Below are 19,322 nucleotides of genomic sequence, written 5' to 3' on the forward strand. Positions count from 1 at the left end.
CATTTGCAACTATGCAAACCGCGCACACCAAAACAAAAATGCATCAAAAACACAACATGCGATAAATACATCCTTCGTAAAGGTATACGGTAAGGTCATTTTTCTTGCGTTTTGCTTGATTTTAAAATATGTCGATGGAGAGGGGGTGTTACATTTATATGTTGTCAATATTCAGTGTTTTATCATTTATAGTTCATATTGTAAATCCCACATTCTTTATTTTCATGTACATTCTGGGTGTCTCTCAGTAAAAAAATGTAAATTTCCGTTTAAGGCGGTCTGTCATTACGTTTTTAGCATTCAATCAGACATTATTGTGATGTTTTGTATTAGTGTTCCTAAAAATAGATATACCGGCCCCCAGACACATTTTTTTTCTTTAAATTTGGCCCCACGAGTCAAAATAAAAGCTTAATGATAAATCAGATTGTAGGTGGAATTTTTTTTTACCCTTCACGTTCATATTTTGCGTTTTTAGTAGCATTTTTGTTACTTTTCGCTTGTTTGAATAAAATAAATGAATAGACATAAGTACTTACTACAATATCAAATGCATGTTATTATGTAGAAACTCATTTAAGCATGCATGTTATTGTTTTTCCTCTTCATATATTCCTGTAAATCGACCTATTTTTTTTTTCTTAATAAAACACCTTATAAAAAAGAATGACTATTATCAAGTTGACGCCCATAACTTGCCCCACGTGACTCCATGTCTGCATCATAAATTCCTGCACAATGGAACTGCCATTCTATTGATTTTCCACATTTGCAACTATGCAAACCGCGCACACCAAAACAAAAATGCATCAAAAACACAACATGCGATAAATACATCCTTCGTAATGGTATACGGTAAGGTCATTTTTCTTGCGTTTTGCTTGATTTTATAATATGTCGACGGAGAGGGGGTGTTACGTTTATATGTTGTCAATATTCAGTGTTTTATCATTTATAGTTCATATTGTAAATCCCACATTCTTTAATTTCATGTATATTCTGGGTGTCTCTCAGTAAAAAAATGTAAATTTCCGTTTAAGGCGGTCTGTCATTACGTTTTTAGCATTCAATCAGACATTATTGTGATGTTTTGTATTAGTGTTCCTAAAAATAGATATTCCGGCCCCCCAGACACATTCTTTTTTCTTTAAATTTGGCCCCACGAGTCAAAATAAAAGCTTAATGATAAATCAGATTGTAGGTGGAATTTTTTTTTTTACCCTTCACATTCATATTTTGCGTTTTTAGTTGCATTTTTGTTGCTTTTCGCTTGTTTGAATAAAATAAATGAATAGACATAAGTACTTATTACAATATCAAATGCATGTTATTATGTAGAAACTCACATTAGCATGCATATTATTGTTTTTCCTCTTCATATATTCCTGTAAAACGACTTAATTTTTTTTTTTTTTTTAATAAAACACCCAATAAAAACGATGACTATTATCAAGTTGACGCCCATAACTTGCTCCACGTGACTTCATGTCTGCATCATAAATTCCTGCACAATGGAACTGCCATTCTATTGATTTTTCCACATTTGCAACTATGCAAACCGCGCACACCAAAACAAAAATGCATCAAAAACACAACATGCGATAAATACATCCATCTTAATGGTATACAATAATGTCATTTTTCTTGCGTTTTGCTTGATTTTATAATATGTCGACGGAGAGGGGGTGTTACGTTTATATGTTGTCAATATTCAGTGTTTTATCATTTATAGTTCATATTGTAAATCCCACATTCTTTATTTTCATGTACATTCTGGGTCTCTCAGTAAAAAAATTTAAATTTCCGTTCAAGCCGGTCTGTCATTATGTTTTTAGCATTCAATCAGACATTAATGTGAGGTTTTGTATTAGTGTTCCTTAAAATAGATATACCGGCCCCCAGACACATTTTTTTCTCTAAATTTGGCCCCGAGTCAAAACAAAAGCTCAGTGATATATCAGATTGTAGGTGGAATTTTTTTTTTACCCTTCACGTTCATATTTTGCGTTTTTAGTTGCATTTGTGTTGCTTTTCGCTTGTTTGAATAAAATAAATGAATAGAGATAAGTACTTATTACAATATCAAATGCATGTTATTATGTAGAAACTCATATAAGCATGCATGTTATTGTTTTTCCTCTTCATATATTCCTGTAAATCGACTTAATTATTTTTTTCTTAATAAAACACCCAATAAAAACAATGACTATTATCAAGTTGACGCCCATAACGTGCCCCACGTGACTTCATGTTTGCATCATAAATTCCTGCACAATGGAACTGGCATTCTATTGATTTTTCACATTTGCAACTATGCAAACCGCGCGCACCAACAAAAAAAAATGCATCAAAAACACAACATGCGATAAATACATCCATCTTAATGGTATACAATAATGTCATTTTTCTTGCGTTTTGCTTGATTTTATAATATGTCGAAGGAGAGGGGGTGTTACGTTTATATGTTGTCAATATTCAGTGTTTTATCATTTATAGTTCATATTGTAAATCCCACATTCTTTATTTTCATGTACATTCTGGGTGTCTCAGTAAAAAAATTTAAATTTCCGTTTAAGGCGGTCTGTCATTACGTTTTTAGCATTCAATCAGACATTATTGTGATGTTTTGTATTAGTGTTCCTAAAAATAGATATACCGGCCCCCAGACACATTTTTTTTCTTTAAATTTGGCCCCACGAGTCAAAATAAAAGCTTAATGATAAATCAGATTGTAGGTGGAATTTTTTTTTTACCCTTCACGTTCATATTTTGCGTTTTTAGTTGCATTTGTGTTGCTTTTTGCTTTTTTGAATAAAATAAATGAATAACGATAAGTACTTATTACAATATCAAATGCATGTTATGTAAAAACTCTTTTAGGCATGCATGTTATTGTTTTTCCTCTTCATATATTCCTGTAAATCGACCTATTTTTTTTTTTTTAAATAAAACACCTTATAAAAAAGAATGACTATTATCAAGTTGACGCCCATAACTTGCCCCACGTGACTTCATGTCTGCATCATAAATTCCTGCACAATGGAACTGCCATTCTATTGATTTTCCACATTTGCAACTATGCAAACCGCGCGCACCAACACAACCAAAAAATGCACGAAAAACACAACATTCTCCATCTACATGTTGCAGGGGGTAACGTGTCGGGTAATATGCATCACGGAGGAGTGACCAGTGACAGTATGACAGATGCAACCGGGGGCTTTCATCTTGTAAACTGTGAAGTCATGGAGCTACTTGAAGCCGGATGACGCCCCCATTAGCACAAATTGGCCAATAGGAGGCGAGAGGCAGACTTGTCCTCCTGGCCGCCATTAAAGAATTCAATCCATGAGCTGAAATAATGGAAATCTGCTGGAGCCATGGATCCCGAGCAAGGGGGGAGAGAAGGCGATGAGTAGCTTCGCCCATTCGGCATTTTCCTACCTTCTCGGGGTGCTTTTAACCGCGTCGGCCCATCATGGTGTTTTTTATTTTCGCCGAGGCGGGGCGATGTAGCTAATTGTTTTATGTAGTAAGCAGGCTAGCGTTGGTATGTTAGCTCGTGTGCTAGCGGGCTAGCAGCGCGATCAGGGGGAGGGGAGAGAGTTCCATTGCGTTGAAATTGTTCCAGATCGGCTAGCGGCTATTAGCATTAGCACTAGCGCACCCGGGAGGGTCTACGCATTTGGGGGTGAAGTTTTCTTTTGACTTTCCAGGACTGTGATTATCACTTTAAAGCGCCAGTCGACCCCGGGCCATGTTAACTTGTGTTATTTCCTCCGCGCTAATGTAGCCGCACCGCCGAGCCGATCGGACAATACATTTGGATGAATCGTATCGCCGGATGCCTCTCGTTCCAGTCGATGCTATCCAGCCGCTTTTTTTTTTTTTTTTTTTTTTTTTTAAACGTCGGCTTAGCTGGAAGTTGTCTGCCCGACGAGCAGAGGATAGCCGCTAGCAGCTAGCAAAGTGAGCGACGGGGTAGCGAACAACTAAAAAAAAAAAAAAAAAAAAAAAAAAAAAACAGCGACTCTCCGGCGTAAGGAGCGAAAACCTCGAGCAGTTCTTGTCCCCCCGACGATGGATTTGAAGTGAAAGGATGAGTTCGTGCTTTGTACCAAACGGGGCCAGCTTGGAGGACTGCCACTCCAACCTCTTCTGCCTGGTAAGACTCCACTCTTGACTGAGCTAAGCTACTGTTAGCTCCGCCGCTGAGGCCACAGAAAAGCCATTTTGGCTAATCAGGGCTGCCGAGCTTTGTAACGTCAGTTTGCAGACTGGCGTCAAGGCATCGGGGCCTGCGACTTGCAAAATCGCGATCGAGCCCAGTGTTTTTCAACCTTTTTCTGAGCCGAGGCACCGTTTTTATTTTCCATTGAAACAACACCGCCAGCAGGGAACATAATAAAAATGAAACTCAGCAGCTGTTATTGACAGTAAAAAAAGTCGTTATCGCAATTGTTGGATAAGAATCGAAACCATAACCAAGCATGCATCACTTTAGCTCTTGTCTCAAAGTAGGTGTACTGTCACGACCTGTCACATCACGCTGTGACTTATTTTGAGTTTTTTGGTGTTTTCCCGTGTGTAGTGATTTAGTTCTTGTCTTGCGCTCCTATTTTGTTGTAAGTTGTCATGTCATGAATGGATGTACTTTGTGGACGCCGTCTGCTCCACGCGCTGCAAAGTCTTTGCTGTAGTCCAGCATTCTGTTTTTGTTTACTTTGCAGCCAGTTCAGTTTTAGTTTTAGTTTGCATAGCCATCCCTTGGTTCCAATGCCTTTTCTTAGCGTCACTCGTATTTTAGTTTATTTTTGGTTTTAAGCTAGGGCTGGGCGGTATGGCCTTTTTTTAATATCTCTTTTATTTTATTTTTTTGGCCATATCGCGATACGCGATATATATCTCGATATTTTGCCTTAGCCTTGAATTAACAGTTGGTTCTATTTGTCTACATTAAAACATTCTTGTTTATAGTACATTAAGAGAAGAAAATCATAACTAAGTCAATTGACCAAAACTGTATTTATGAAACTTTTCAAATGATGCTACATATTAGCAGTAATGCTACTTTTGGTAGCAACGCTTGTGCCCCACACTTGACAAATAAAAGTTGTCTATTCGACATATTCCCGCTGGAACCACCGCCAGGCAATGGACTGTTTTTCTTAGGAATTAATTCTTCCTTCATTTGTTACCAGATACGCACCGTCTTTCTCTTGTATTACCACTCGCACGGCTTCGCTAGCATCACAGCTAACGTTACCCATGCTGCTACTTATCTGCTCCGCGAGGGTGTATACATATGTGACGTATGACATGACAGTATGTGACGTATGTAAGAAGGTGTGCTTACACTCTGTGAGGAGACACAAGAAGGAGTGGGGAGAGTGTAGTGTAATGCCCGCAGCTAAAAGCAACTGCGTGAGAACGTATATTCGAATATTGAGATATAGTCATTTTCAATATCGCATAGAACGCGCATATCGATATATCGCCCAGCCCTAGTTTAAGCATTAGATACCTTGTCGTTCGCATATTGTATCACGACAAACCATGTTCCCGACATCTATAAAGCAATTGGCTACCGGCTGCCACCTACTGACATGGAAGCGTATTACACCGTTACTCTGCCGTTCTCTCGACAGCAGGGTCACTCAACAACGGCACATTTTTGCGGATTATAATTACTGGTTTGCCCAAAAATATGTTTAACCCGATTATGTGAAATTACATAATCTCCCACGGCACGCCAGAAAATATCTCACTGTACACCGGTGTGCCGCGGCACAGTGGTTGAAAAACACTGGTCTAGCCAACTTCCATAATAGGAGCAGAAACACACTGCGGGGGCCAAGTGTTGCCCACTTGCCTTGTGGAGAGTTGCTTCGGAAAATGGCTCATATGTTGCAAGCAATAAGAGTGTGTTGACATGGATTACAGGAAAGTCCAATTCTTTCTACAAATGTAATGTAGTGCCATTCAGACAACTTTATTTAAGTAATGGATAATACTTGTTTATATGCTAGCTGTTGCAGAGAACTTTCCAAACTTGTACACATCTTTATTTATCAGCAAAATGTATTTCTGCATTGTGCAACACCCATAAACAATGTCAACAAACCTCAGTTTTGACCATATTTGTGTCTTTTTTTCCAACAAAACTGACTACTTGTTTGGTAAATATATTTGTGCTAATATCTCTGTCTGTTTTTAATTTATTTTCATTTTGTTTAAATCTAGGCTGATTTGACCGGGATAAAATGGCGGCGTTTCGTGGGGCAAGGACCAACTTCGTCGCCCATCCTCTTCCCCGTGACCGAGGAGGACCCGATCTTGTGTAGCTTCAGCCGCTGCATGGCGGCAGACGTGCTGAGCGTGTGGCGAAGGCATCCTACGCCGGGTCGCAGGGAGCTCTGGCTCTTCTGGTGGGGCGACGACCCCAGTTTCGCCGAGCTCATCCACAACGAGCTATCTAGTGAGTCCACGCCGCAGGTCTTTTGTTTGCATAACTTAGCCTATATTTGTGTGCATGACCCAGCGCATACTCTTTAAATATCCCATCGCACAATTGCAGGATTGGTTTGATTTAAAATTTCACTGTCAAACACTTATCTTTTATGGCAATGTTGATTATACAACTTGTGATGTGTTTGTGAGTCAGCCTCCAAAGCTTTGTGGAATCTATTGGCTCTTGGCCACCACAGATTCAGGCTGGTATGTAACAGCTTTCCTCAAAATGCTTTTGGAATTTGATTTTCAGCAATTCAGCCCAATGTATTCAGGATATGTTTTTTTGTTTGTGTTGAAAAAAATACACACATGAGCGAGAGTTGCCTTCTTAGGGAGGAGTCAGCTCAGTAACCAAGATTAGTATTAACACCAAAGTTGCTAATGTTTACCTTTCATCAATAGATGCACAATCTGATAAGACCTGCATTTACTTTAACAAAAATAATAATTATCCGATTCTTGCTCCTCAACATGACATTAGACAAGAACAACCTTTAGGGCACATATATAAACAATTGGGCTATACCCCTGCAGGGATACTGAGTAGCTGCACACTCACCACCATATTTTATAACATCCTTGCCTTCCTGTAGGCGAGGAGGACGGTGAGTGGGAGAGCGGCTTGTCCTACGAGTGTCGCACGCTCCTGTTCAAAGCCATCCACAACCTCCTGGAGCGCTGCCTCATGAACCGCGGCTTCGTGCGCATCGGCAAGTGGTTTGTGAAGCCCTATCAGAAGGAGGAAAAAGTCCTCAACAAAAGGTACCGTCACACATTACTTTTTTTGTATTGCATCCCTCTTTTTCTACTGGACCATGTGCCAATGACACCATTTGATATATTTGTACATAAAATCAAGATCTGCTAGCACAGCAGGGTCCAATTTAGAATACCTTGGATCCACAGACGTTCAGGGTTGCTGAAAACCTTTATTGGACATAACAGAAATCAAAGTTATCCATACCTTAGTCAAACTGTTTTAAGATTTGTTATTTTCTTATCAATCCCACAAGTGTAACAGTAGGTGATTAGCTGTGTTGCAGTTATGCCTCATGCATCTTGCTCAACATTCTTTCTGTCACAAGTGCAAAATGAAGTTAAACATAGTTTACGAAAAACCTTCCTTTTCTTAATACTGGCTGAAGTGTCCTTGTGTTGTCTGTGAAAGTTTAGTTGTTGCACCTTTATATGTGTAATTTTATCTTATTTATGGTGTATTTCCAAATGGTTCGACTTCAGGGGACTTAAATGTGTTGTACTCTCATTTGAAGCAGCATCTAGAAGTACTATTTAAAGGGATACTGCACTTTTTTGGGGGAATTTTGTCGAAAGTTTACAATCATTATGAAAGACAAGATGACAGATGTATGTTTTTTAATGCATTCAAACTTGTCAATGGAAGTCCGCTTACAATGGAGCAAAAGGGAAGTCCTCTATTCCGCCCACAAAATCAAACAAAAAAACATCCAAAAACCACCAACTATACTCCATTTACATTTCGTGACTTTAATATTAACCAAGTTTTAGTGATATTGTTATTGTAAGTGTTAACTCAGACAATCTATAGTTGCCCTGTGACCACAAGCATGTGTAGCTATTTTGACATAATCAGTTGGTTAACTGCTTTCTAGCCTCGGAACTTTTGGAAGTTTAGTGTAGATCATAAATAATGCCTCTCACCTTGATAGTAAAAGGATGAGGACGTAATCCGACAAGTTGGTACAATTTGACAAGCCATTTTAGACTCGATGGCGAGAAAGACGCAAAAAGACACTTGGGTCCAGCCCCCTTTTCTTCACATGGATTATGAGTCATTAGTCATCGAAACAGGATTATAACAACATTCTATCATTTGGCATCCTAATGACCGCAGACATTGCACACTAAGTGATGTTTTATTATGTTTGTGGGCTCTCATGAAGTCTGCAGTGAATAATAATCAGTGATGTTGTCAAAGGAAAAAGCGAACGTTGTGATGTGATTTTGAAGCAAAGTACGTAAATATTTCATCTTATTATAAATGTGCCTGTTACTACTTAGATATGTACTCAGAGCATGTTTATAAAACATTGATGGAATTGTTTGGAAGGGTTTTATTGGCAGAATAGAGCGACTCCCTGTTTTTTATCACAACTATTTAAAATGCCTTAAAAAAGGAAAATATGTGTTCTTGTCTTACATAAGGATTGTGAATGATAGGCAAAATTCCGGAAAAGGTACAGTTCCTCTTTAAGGTTTGATGATGATGGTAGAGTGTGGAAATGTGTATTGTGCAGCAGGCACTGTTATTCTTTTTAATACAAACGTGGTCCAGTTTGCAGTCCGTTGTTTCGGAGAAGTAAGACTTGCCGTTGTCCCATTAGTGGCTTTCTGCCTTCGAGGTATGAAATAGTCTCGAAGGCTTGATCAGACAAGTAAAAATGTGGTTTTCAATGCTCTTACATGTGAGGTCAAACTCATTTGCTTTAAGTCTCTGGTACTTATTTGTACCCTGTTGTCCAAACATGTCACATCCTCCACTACAAGACTGTCATTCAGACCTCCCAGGTGCAATGCAAGATAACACGCCTTCTGGAGACTAGCCTGGCAGTTACCAAGGCTGGGCTTCTTGTCATTTGTCTCAATATGTTTCTGGTCTCGCTTCCAAAACATGTTGACTGCACCGCCCCGAGCACACTCAATTGGAACCAGTCCAAGCATAATTAAAAGAGAGGGTGATCAAAAGTAGTTGCTTTTAGTGCGACAATGTGTTTTGTGCAGAGGTTCGTGCTTTAACACAGCTGGGCTCTTTGTGCATTCTGCTGCATTAGCAATAGTATTTTTGATAGTAGAAGAAAAACTTGAGTTTGAGGTTTGTGGTCGAGGCGCATTATCGCGAGGCAGTTAGCATTTTTTTTTTTAATTCAGTTTCCTAATTGTCAGTCTTCTGCTGTAAAAATGACACAGTGCTAAGGCGCGGTTTGAAACAGATGCTGCTTAATGACAAGAATTCTCAGCTAAAAAGTCAACAGCGGTCCAAAACATAGCTTTTCTGTCTTGCTGCTGTCGTGCTGCTTGCTGTTTGAAGCCATTGGCAAGTCTCAACCAAAGATGGTATGTTTTAGAGAAGAGACTCCACTCTTGTTTTTCGAGTGGAAATAGGCCCTTTTGCTGAACATAACTCATAATCTGGCAGTTTTTGCGTCTTGTGTTTTCCCAGCATTTTATTACAAATCTGCTGTTTTTATAATTATATTGGTCGGTAGATACGTGTAAGGGCCTCTGCATCTTATCACAGCCCTAATAATTATTACCATTGTTTGTCTGGGGGAGTGATGCTTCTTAACTAAGCATTATATACAAAAATCCAGAAGAGTGTGAGTTTGATTTCCCAAAACAATACTGACTGAAGAAAGATATGGAACAACATTTTGCTGCAAATGTTGCAGTATTGGCAACCAAAGTGATTTCTATGCAGGTTTGTTGGAAAACTGTCCTTGTTGCTGTTTTTTTTTTTTTGGCTGCAAAAAGTAAATGTTTGTGTCTGTTGGGTCAGTTCCTCCTAATACAAATGAGTCCTCCTGTTGTCCCTCACCCTCACTGGCCAGTAAACAGGGTCAGCCTTTGGAGAATGCTGAGTGTGCATTTTGGTTTTTACAGCAACTATGTCAACAAGTATTATTTCAGTGCACTTTGCCTACTTCCAGCACTGGATAGTAAGAATCAAATTAACCTTTTTTTGTTATCATTACATTATAATTCAAGACATGGTCTCTGAGAGTGTGTGTTGTTGGAAAGTCTCAGACGTGTCAGTTGTCAGGTGGTGAAATGGAAGGCATCATGAATATGAACCTGCATCTTTGTTCATGTTCATGAACTCTGCCAAAGTACTTAAACTAAGCCTGGCCTGCAGGAGATTTGACGGCCACTTGACTCCTCATTCCAGTGTGTCATTGTCCTGCCTTTAAAAGATGAATGCTGCAATATTAAATGTGCCACTTTGTGTCGCTGACTTGCAGTGAGCACTTGTCCTGCGCGTTCACATTCTTCGTGCACGGCGACAGCAACGTATGCACGAGCGTGGAGATTGCACAACACCAGCCTCTGCAGCGCCTCAGTGAGGAGCACCTGAGTCTCGCCCAGCAGAGTTCCAGCCCTTTGCAAGGTAAGGAAGATGTCTGCTTGCTTGAATCACACGTTTGGTACAAGTTACTAACTTTTTATGTTTACATTGTCCCCTGTCTGCTCTCCAGTCATTTTGAGCCCGTACGGTTTGAATGGAACCCTTACGGGTCAGGGATTTAAGATGTCAGATCACCCAACTCAGAAGCTCATTGAAGAATGGAGGCAGTTTTATCCCATCAGCCCCAATCCCAAGGAGGTCCAGGAGGAAAAGATGGAGGACAGCGACTGGGAGGATGACTCCCTGGCAGCTGTTGAGGTTCTCGTCGGTAAGGCATCACAAACAGTCTGTACAGTTACTGTATTGATTTCCTAGCATATGTCTGACACGGTTCCTTTTCCAGCGGGAGTGAGGATGGTTTATCCTTCCTGCCTGGTACTCCTCCCCCTGTTGGACCTCCCCACGGTGGTCCCTCAGGGCTCGTCCAACACTTTAGGAAGCATGTGCGGTGCTCAGCCGGGCCATGGCGCTCTCAGAGATCCCGCCATGTCCTCTGTCACGCTGACTCCCCCAACATCACCGGAGGAAGCTCAAACTGGTACAGCTGGTTTTATTTACATGAAACTTCACATTTTTCCCGTATTGAACACGTTTGTTTTGCCTCCTGTCTTAGATTATCAGCCAGCACAGAGGTGGCATAAACTGTCCACTGCGTCCGATGGCTACTGCTCCAATAACACTCTTCATGGGGGGAAAATCCCTCGCAGGCTGGCCAGCCAGATGGTGGAGTCCGTTTGGCAGGAGTATAACATAAACCGCACAGGGAACAAGTATGTGAAAGCATTTCCTCTCCGTCTGAAATGAAAACTGCTTGTTAAATATCGACATTCTCTTCATCATAGGAGGAAGTTTACAACCCTGACCAACGGGACCTGTGAAGAAGAGTTGGACAAATCAGGGCTCTGGGATTTTGTGGAGCCTGTCCACAGGCCACATTGCAATTGCTCAAGGTATGTTAAAATATTGTCGTGACAATATTTTCTCAGCTGGCCGCCACTCTAATAAACACTGCCTAAATTACCTTCAGTAATTTAGGCAGTGACCAGGACCCATCACCAGACCTGATGGGTCCTGGTGAGCGCCTTGCATGGCAGCTCCTGCCGTCAGTGTGTAAATGTGTGTGTGAATGGGCGAATGTGGAAATACTGTCAAAGCGCTTTGGGCTCCTTTTTAAAAAGGGGTAGAAAAGCGCTGTACAAGTACAACCCATTTACCATTTAGCAATGTCTACTGGAACAAATAACAGATGGAACAGGTTTACCTTTTCAAAGAAAAAAAATAACCACTAGGTGGCTGTATTTATCCACACTATAACATTCTTCTGTAAAGCTGTTGTTTGAAATCTGAAGTGTTGTATTGTTTGTTTGGGAAAAAAATTACAATATTGCTTGGAATTTAAAAACGTGTTCATCCAGTTAAAGTTAAAAAAATAATAAAATGCCCGGGACTATCTGCAGTTGAATAAATAAACATGCCTTGAACACAACAAACCATTCAACCAAATGATCCTTTCCAATACAATATCTTCATATGCAAAAAACAACAACTTAACAGTGATATTAAAATACATTTTGAAAATAAACCGTGTATCAGAAAAAGAACAGGAAGAAGCAAACAATTATATTGTCCATTTTTTTTCCTTAATTTTCAATACAACATATTTAATCACCTGACACTATAACGTATATTAATACATATTCTTTTTAATTCATATAGACTTGCAAATAATAAATCCACCCATTTAATCAAGTGTAGCTTGTATAAATACATTACACCCTAAATATATTGTTGTTTCATCATATTTGTTGTAACTATTGACAAAATAGTTTAAATTCATTTTTAATTCGAATAATGCTCTTGCTTTGTTGGATTTCCTCGTCTTATTGACTTGATTGAGTCACCCCACAAACTGATATGCACAAACATTCAAGAGTCAAAATTAACACAAAGCTGCTTTAATTGCAATTCACCCATCAGTTTTGTATGTGTGGTGATTATTTCTTGCTTTAAATAGTACAGTTATAAATTTCACCAGATCCATAAGTTTTATGTTTTGTGATTTTATTAAAGAGTGTAATCATGTGTTGTTCCCAATACCCAACATTGTTTGTTATTCTCAATTTAATGTTGACTAGATTGTAAGTATTGTTGTTTTTCCCCCCTCACTTAGACATAAGACTCAGAAACAGCGACTGAGCAACACCTCAGGACATCCGCCTTCATCAGGCCACCCCACCCCGGCGGCGCCAAAGCACAAGCTGGCCGAGAAGCTGGAGAAAGGCGAGAAGCAGCAGAAGAGGCCGCAGACGCCTTTTCACCATCGCAACTCCGTGAGCGACGAGCAGACCTTGGAGCCTCAGACCCAGAGGCTTTGTCTGCGAGCGCAGGAGGAGGGCTCCTACCCGAGCCTGCACCACGTGGACACGACGGCACCCTCCAAAGTGCCCACGCTGCACACCCACGGGCCCCCCGCGGACCTCGTGGGTTCTCCGCCACCGCCGCCGCTCAGCCCGCATCCATGCGACCACGTCGAAGGCGAACTGACCCCAGTTTGTATGAAAAACTCCTCCACGCCCATTCACCAACCGTTTTACCCTCCTTCAGTGGAGCCCTGTCTGCTGCCTCAGAAGAACTCATCTGTGGATCCCCCGCCGGAAAACATGCCCATGCCTTTGCCCTTTCCCCCGCCTTTTAACGAAACCACGGATCCCTCAGTCTTTCTTGGTTCAGCCATAAACCCCAATGAAGACTCCGGCCACAACCCCTGGAAGTATTTTAACCTGCCGAGAAAGAAGGCCACCCACTTTTACACACCTCAGCTACCTGTAGATAAAGTACGAGACGACCCTGGGGGTGGAGGAGGATCTGAAAGTGTTGTGTCTGTTACCGAGTAAGTCATTTTAGAATGCATCTTCATCTGGAGTCATTTTAAAGTGCTCTGCCGAATCTTATATTTCTGCCTTCGCCTCCTCAGGTTGATGTCGGACTCATTGCAGCCGCTCAAAGTATCCCAGGAACTGGTAAAGACGTACGCACAGCGGAGGAACACTTACCTCTCCTGCGCCACTGCGGACGAAGATCACGGCGAGGAGCAAGACCCTTACGCATTTGTCGAGGGGGACGAAGAGTTCAGTTTTACAGAGAAGAGGGACAAGACAGGAGCTGAGAGGGACGGGAGCAAGAAACATAAAGTGGGTGACGTAATCTATCCTATATCGTAAAACCTTCGTTTTCACAGGGGCTTGAAATAGGTTGAGGTTTGGATAAAATATTTTAAATTGTAGTAGTGCTTACCAAACAAGTGGGCATACCTGTACATTGCAGTTCTGCTCATTAGTCTGCTGCCTGTTTTTAATGTGATAGTGAAACGGTTGTCATTTTTTTCAAATTATGTAAATTATAGAAAATATGTTGTGGCGGGGTGAAAAGCTCTGCCATCCGGGAGGAGCTCAAAGTAAAGCCGCTGCTCCTCCACATCGAGAGGAGCCAGATGAGGTGGTTCGGGCATCTGGTCAGGATGCCACCCGGACGCCTCCCTCGGGAGGTGTTTAGGGCACGTCCAACCGGTAGGAGGCCACGGGGAAGACCCAGGACACGTTGTGAAGACTACGTCTCCCGGCTGGCCTGGGAACGCCTCGGGATCCCCCGGGAAGAGCTAGACGAAGTGGCTGGGGAGAGGGAAGTCTGGGCTTCCCTGCTTAGGCTGCTGCCCACGCGACCCGACCTCGGATAAGCGGAAGAAGATGGACATTGCACAATTGCTGTGCATTAGGGATGTAATGATAAACAATATCAATGATAACCGCGTTAAAACTTGCAATGATTCGTAGTAACTTATTGAATTAAAATAATTGAAAAATAATTGAAAGGCCGAGACCTATTGATTGCCAACTTAAATGCTAACCTGAAAACAAGATACTTTAATGTATTTCCCTTTTAAAAAAACCCGTACCCCAATCTTAACTCATGTAAACACATTGTTTGACCAACTAAGCTATTTAATAGTGCACATTTAAACTACAAGCAAGCTGTATGGTGAAAAATTGTTAATAATAGATTTTATTTGTTAGGCCCTTTTTATTGAAATTCTAAAGTGCTACAGTACTATCCAATATTTAAAACAATAAAAGCTTAGCCATTAAAATACTAAGACTAAAACACTATCAGTAAAGCATAAGAAACTGAAAACATGCAAAAGAGTGTGTTTTCTAACACTGTGTATTAATTTGGTTATTTAAAAAAAACTGGGTCTAAAGATTTCAGTGTTTAAGCATTTTTTGCGCACCTTCAGCAATAATAATAATAATGGTGATAACCGTGATTATTTTGGTCATGATAATTGTGATTGGAAATTGTCATATCTTTACATCCCTACTGTGTCCTTAGACTTAAATATTTTGTTCTAATCGACTTTACCAAACAGTTCAAATAACGTATATTGCACAAGCAGTAGAAATAACTGTATTTATAAATAAATTCTGCTTTTACCCCTACAAACAGTTGGATGATGGATCAGGGAATTCAGCTGATGGTGAGGACTTAAAATGTTCTTTGAACTGATTTTTTTTTTTTAAGTCTGTAGTTTACTTACCGTGCTTTCTCTGATGTGGTGCAGAAGGTCAAGGTCCATCAGGCAGTAAGCCGTCAGCATCGACCAGCCTCATCCATGAGAACGACTTGGCCGTGTCCTACAGCGATTTGGATAAAATCTTTAATTCAGATGAAGATGAGTTGGCGGTAAGTGCTAATTCTTTCTTTAATGAGAACAGGCTAATCTGGGTTGACAAATGTTTATTTTAAGTGTTTTTTTTGTGTGTGTGAATACATTGTGTTTCTTACATGTACAGCCCGGAACCAAAAGAGCTGGAGTGGGGGTAGACGACAAGTTTGTCTCTAAAGAAACAAAACCAGCCTCTTTGGACCCCTTGTCTTGTATAAGTAAGAATGCCAGTCATCTGATTTGTTTTTGAGTTGCGAATGTGTTTTCTCATGAGAAACAATCTCTCTTCCTTCCTTCTTCAGGCACGGCAGACCTGCACAAGATGTTTCCCACCCCGCCTTCTATGGAGCAGCAGGGATATTCCCCCATGAACTCGGGCAGCAAAGACAGCCTGGAAGCGGGAACGGGCCTCACCCTGTTGGATGGCAGCCAGCTTAACAACCACTTTAAGATGGAGGTGGAGGAGGGTTTCTGCAGCCCGAAGCCATCTGAAGTAAAGGTACGGCACACCTGGCTAAACTGTCAACAAATAGACAATGATTTTTTATTAACGTATTATATCGACATTTATACTTAAATATAGCATAGAGTAGTCGGTAAATCTATACTGTTTCAGAAGCTCGACACCAGTAGTTCTTGAAGTACCACCCAAAAAAAAAAAACCCTGCTCTCCAAGTACCACCATAATGACCAACAATAAAATACATTTGTGTATTAGGCCTAGGTATTCATTAAACAATGCAGAAGTTTTCTTGTTTTATTTTAACTAATATATTTGGCCACAGGCAGCTCGGTGGAAGAGGGGTTAGTGCATGTGCATCACAATACGAAGGTCCTGAGTAGTCCTGAGTTCAATCCCGGGCTCGGGATCTTTCTGTGTGGAGTTTGCATGTTCTCCACGTGACTGCGTGGGTTCTCTCCGGGTACTCCGGCTTCCTCCCACCTCCAAAGACATGCACCTGGGGATAGGTTGATTGGCAACACTAAATTGGCCCTAGTGTGTGAATGTGAGTGTGAATGTTGTCTGTCTGTGTTGGCCCTGTGATGAGGTGGCGAGTTGTCCAGGGTGTACCCCGCCTTCTGCCCGAATGCAGCTGAGATATGCTCCAGCACCCCCGCGACCCCTAAAGGGACAAGCAGTAGAAAATGGATGGATGAATATTTAGCCACTGTAACATTACACAGTTTAAATAAGTAACACAAGGGTTCCCCAACCTTTTCTCCACCAGGGACCAGTTTAATGCATACATTATTTTAGGGCTGGGCGATACGGCCTTTTTTCAATATTTCGTTTTTGATACACGATAAATATCTCTGTATTTTGCCTTAGCCTTGAATTAACACTTGATACATATAATCACAGCAGTATGGTGATTCTATGTGTCAACATTAAAACATTCTTGTTCATACTGCATTAATATATGCTCATTTTAAACTTTCATGCAGAGAAGGAAATCACAACTAAGTCAATTGAAGTGCAGTGAACTATATTTATATAGCGCTTTTTCTCTAGTGACTTAAAGCGCTTCACAAAGTGAAACCCGATATCTAATTTTTACATTTAAAACCAGTGTGGGTGGCACTGGCAGCAGGTGGGTAAAGTGTCTTGCCCAAGGACACAACGGCAGTGACTAAGATGGCGGAAGTGGGGATCGAACCTGCAACCCTCTACCAACCGAGCTATACCGCCCCAATTGACCAAAACTGTATTTATTAAACAGTTATTAGCAGGTGACTTTTCAAATGATGCTACATATTAGCAGTAATGCTACTTTTGTAGCAACACCTGTCTCCCACTCTTGACAAATTAAAGTTGTCTATTCGACATATTCCCGCTTGAAGCCGAACCACCGCCAGACGATTGCTGTTTTTCTTGGGAATTAATTCTCCATTTGTTACCAGATTCGCAACTTCTTTCTCTCGTATTACCACCCCGCAACACTTGGCTAGTATCACAGCTAACGTTAGCCACGCTGCTACCTCTCTGCTCTGTGAGGGCGTATACGTATGTGACGTATGACGTGACAGTATGTGACATATGTAAGTTTGTGCGCTTGCTGTCTGTGAGAAGGAGAGACAAGAAGGAGTGGGAAGAGCCTATAGTGTAATGTCCGCAGCTAAAAACAACTGCGTGAGAACGTATACTCGAATATTACGATGTAGTCATTTTCTATATCGCACAGAGACAAACCCGCGATATATCGCCCAGCCCTACATTATTTTCACGGACTGGCTTTCCATGTGTGGTGGATAAAAACAGCAAATAAATGAGCATTAAAAATCAACTCACTATAACACTGAAGTTATAATATAAGAGAATTGTAATCTACATCTATTAACAAGCTTAATAGTGTGTTTAGTGGGACGGACAAAAGTTGAGTCAGAGAAAATGCAGTAGTTTATAAATTACTAGAAAATTCTCGCGAAAATTTTAAAGGGCCTGCTATCTGCGCCCTGGACTTCTGTCCGCGGGTCGTCGGAAGCCGCCATACTTTGAAGATGGTGCCGACTGTCCGAATCCGTGAGTTTCAGGTGTAACTGTACAAAATGAGCTATAGAGCTAACCTAAAACATTAGCATGCTTACATTAAAATGTAACACTTAGCATGTGTGCTAACGATGGCATGCTAACAGTTAGCATGCCTCACATATCAAGTAACAAAGCTGTAAGGTGTATGGCTGCGGAAGTAGAGAAAGTGAAAAAACAGCAAAAAAAATGTATGCTAATATTAGCTTGCTAGCATGTTAATATTAGCTTGTTAGCATGCTAATATTAGCTTGCTGACATTATAACGTTTGCATGCTAACAGTTAAGTGTCACGTAACAAGTTATTTGACTTTGGGATAAATGGAAGCAAATTTAGCTTAAAAAAATATCATGCTTATGTTAGCATGCAAGTAAGCTAACGTTATTATGCTATCAGTTAGCTTGTGTCAAAAGTTGTCAAGTGTGTGAACAAAATGAGACATTAAGCACCGAGCTATATGAGAGCATGGCTGAGCTACAAACCCCGTTTCCATATGACTTGGGAAATTGTGTTAGATGTAAATATAAATGGAATACAATGATTTGCAAATCCTTTTCAATTGAATTCATATTCAATTGAATGCACTACAAAGACAAGATATTCGATGTTCAAACTCATAAACTTGTTTTTTTTTTTGGCAAATAATAATTAACATTGAATTTCATGGCTGCAATACGTGCCAAAGTAGTTGGGAAAGGGCATGTTCACCACTGTGTTACAGCACCTTTTCTTTTAACAACACTAGGAACTGAGGAATTGTTGATGCTTTGAAAGTGGAATTCTTTCCCATTCTTGTTTTATGTAGAGCTTCAGTCGTTCAGTTTCCGCTGTCGTATTTTACGCTTCATAATGTGGCACACATTTTCGATGGGAGACAGGTCTGGACTGCAGGTGGGCCAGGAAAGTACCCGCACTCTTTTTTTTTACGAAGCCACGCTGTTGTACCACGTGCTGAATGTGGCTTGGCATTGTCTTGCTGAAATAAGCAGGGGCGTCCATGAAAAAGACAGCGCTTAGATGGCAGCTTATGTTGTTCCAAAACATGTATGTACCTTTCAGCATTAATGGTGCCTTCACAGATGTGTAAGTTATCCATGCCTTGGGCACTAATGCACCCCCATACCATCACAGATGATGGCTTTTGAACTTTGCGTTGATTACAGTATGGATGGTTCACTTCTCCTTTGGTCCGGATGACACGATGTCAAATATTTCCAAAAACAATTTGAAATGTGGACTCGTCAGACCACTGAACACTTTTTCACTCTGCATCAGTCCATCTTAGATGATCTCGGGCCCAGAGAAGCCGGCGGCGTTTCTGGATGTTGTTGATAAATGGCTTTCGCTTTGCATAGTAGAGCTTTAACTTGCACTTACAGATGTAGCGATGAACTGTATT

At 40.8% G+C, this 19,322-nt stretch overlaps 1 protein-coding gene across 1 annotated transcript in view; it reads left to right on the top strand.

Moving 5' to 3' along the window:
* The first annotated feature begins 3,297 nt into the window (after nucleotides 1-3,297).
* Nucleotides 3,298-19,322, top strand: part of LOC133537140 (mediator of RNA polymerase II transcription subunit 13-like) — a 40,854-nt gene continuing 24,829 nt past the window's right edge. The window contains exons 1-14 of the mRNA XM_061878030.1: nucleotides 3,298-4,165; nucleotides 6,244-6,478; nucleotides 7,107-7,275; nucleotides 10,512-10,657; nucleotides 10,746-10,943; nucleotides 11,019-11,213; nucleotides 11,289-11,445; nucleotides 11,518-11,625; nucleotides 12,846-13,565; nucleotides 13,650-13,866; nucleotides 15,176-15,206; nucleotides 15,291-15,412; nucleotides 15,523-15,613; nucleotides 15,698-15,894. Of these exons, the coding sequence (XP_061734014.1) occupies nucleotides 4,100-4,165; nucleotides 6,244-6,478; nucleotides 7,107-7,275; nucleotides 10,512-10,657; nucleotides 10,746-10,943; nucleotides 11,019-11,213; nucleotides 11,289-11,445; nucleotides 11,518-11,625; nucleotides 12,846-13,565; nucleotides 13,650-13,866; nucleotides 15,176-15,206; nucleotides 15,291-15,412; nucleotides 15,523-15,613; nucleotides 15,698-15,894 (2,652 nt within the window). The 5' untranslated portion in view covers nucleotides 3,298-4,099. The remainder of the gene's footprint in view (nucleotides 4,166-6,243; nucleotides 6,479-7,106; nucleotides 7,276-10,511; nucleotides 10,658-10,745; nucleotides 10,944-11,018; nucleotides 11,214-11,288; nucleotides 11,446-11,517; nucleotides 11,626-12,845; nucleotides 13,566-13,649; nucleotides 13,867-15,175; nucleotides 15,207-15,290; nucleotides 15,413-15,522; nucleotides 15,614-15,697; nucleotides 15,895-19,322) is intronic.

The sequence above is a fragment of the Nerophis ophidion genome, linkage group LG18 (genome assembly GCF_033978795.1).
Source record: "Nerophis ophidion isolate RoL-2023_Sa linkage group LG18, RoL_Noph_v1.0, whole genome shotgun sequence".
In the NCBI taxonomy this organism is placed as follows: Eukaryota; Metazoa; Chordata; class Actinopteri; order Syngnathiformes; family Syngnathidae; genus Nerophis; species Nerophis ophidion.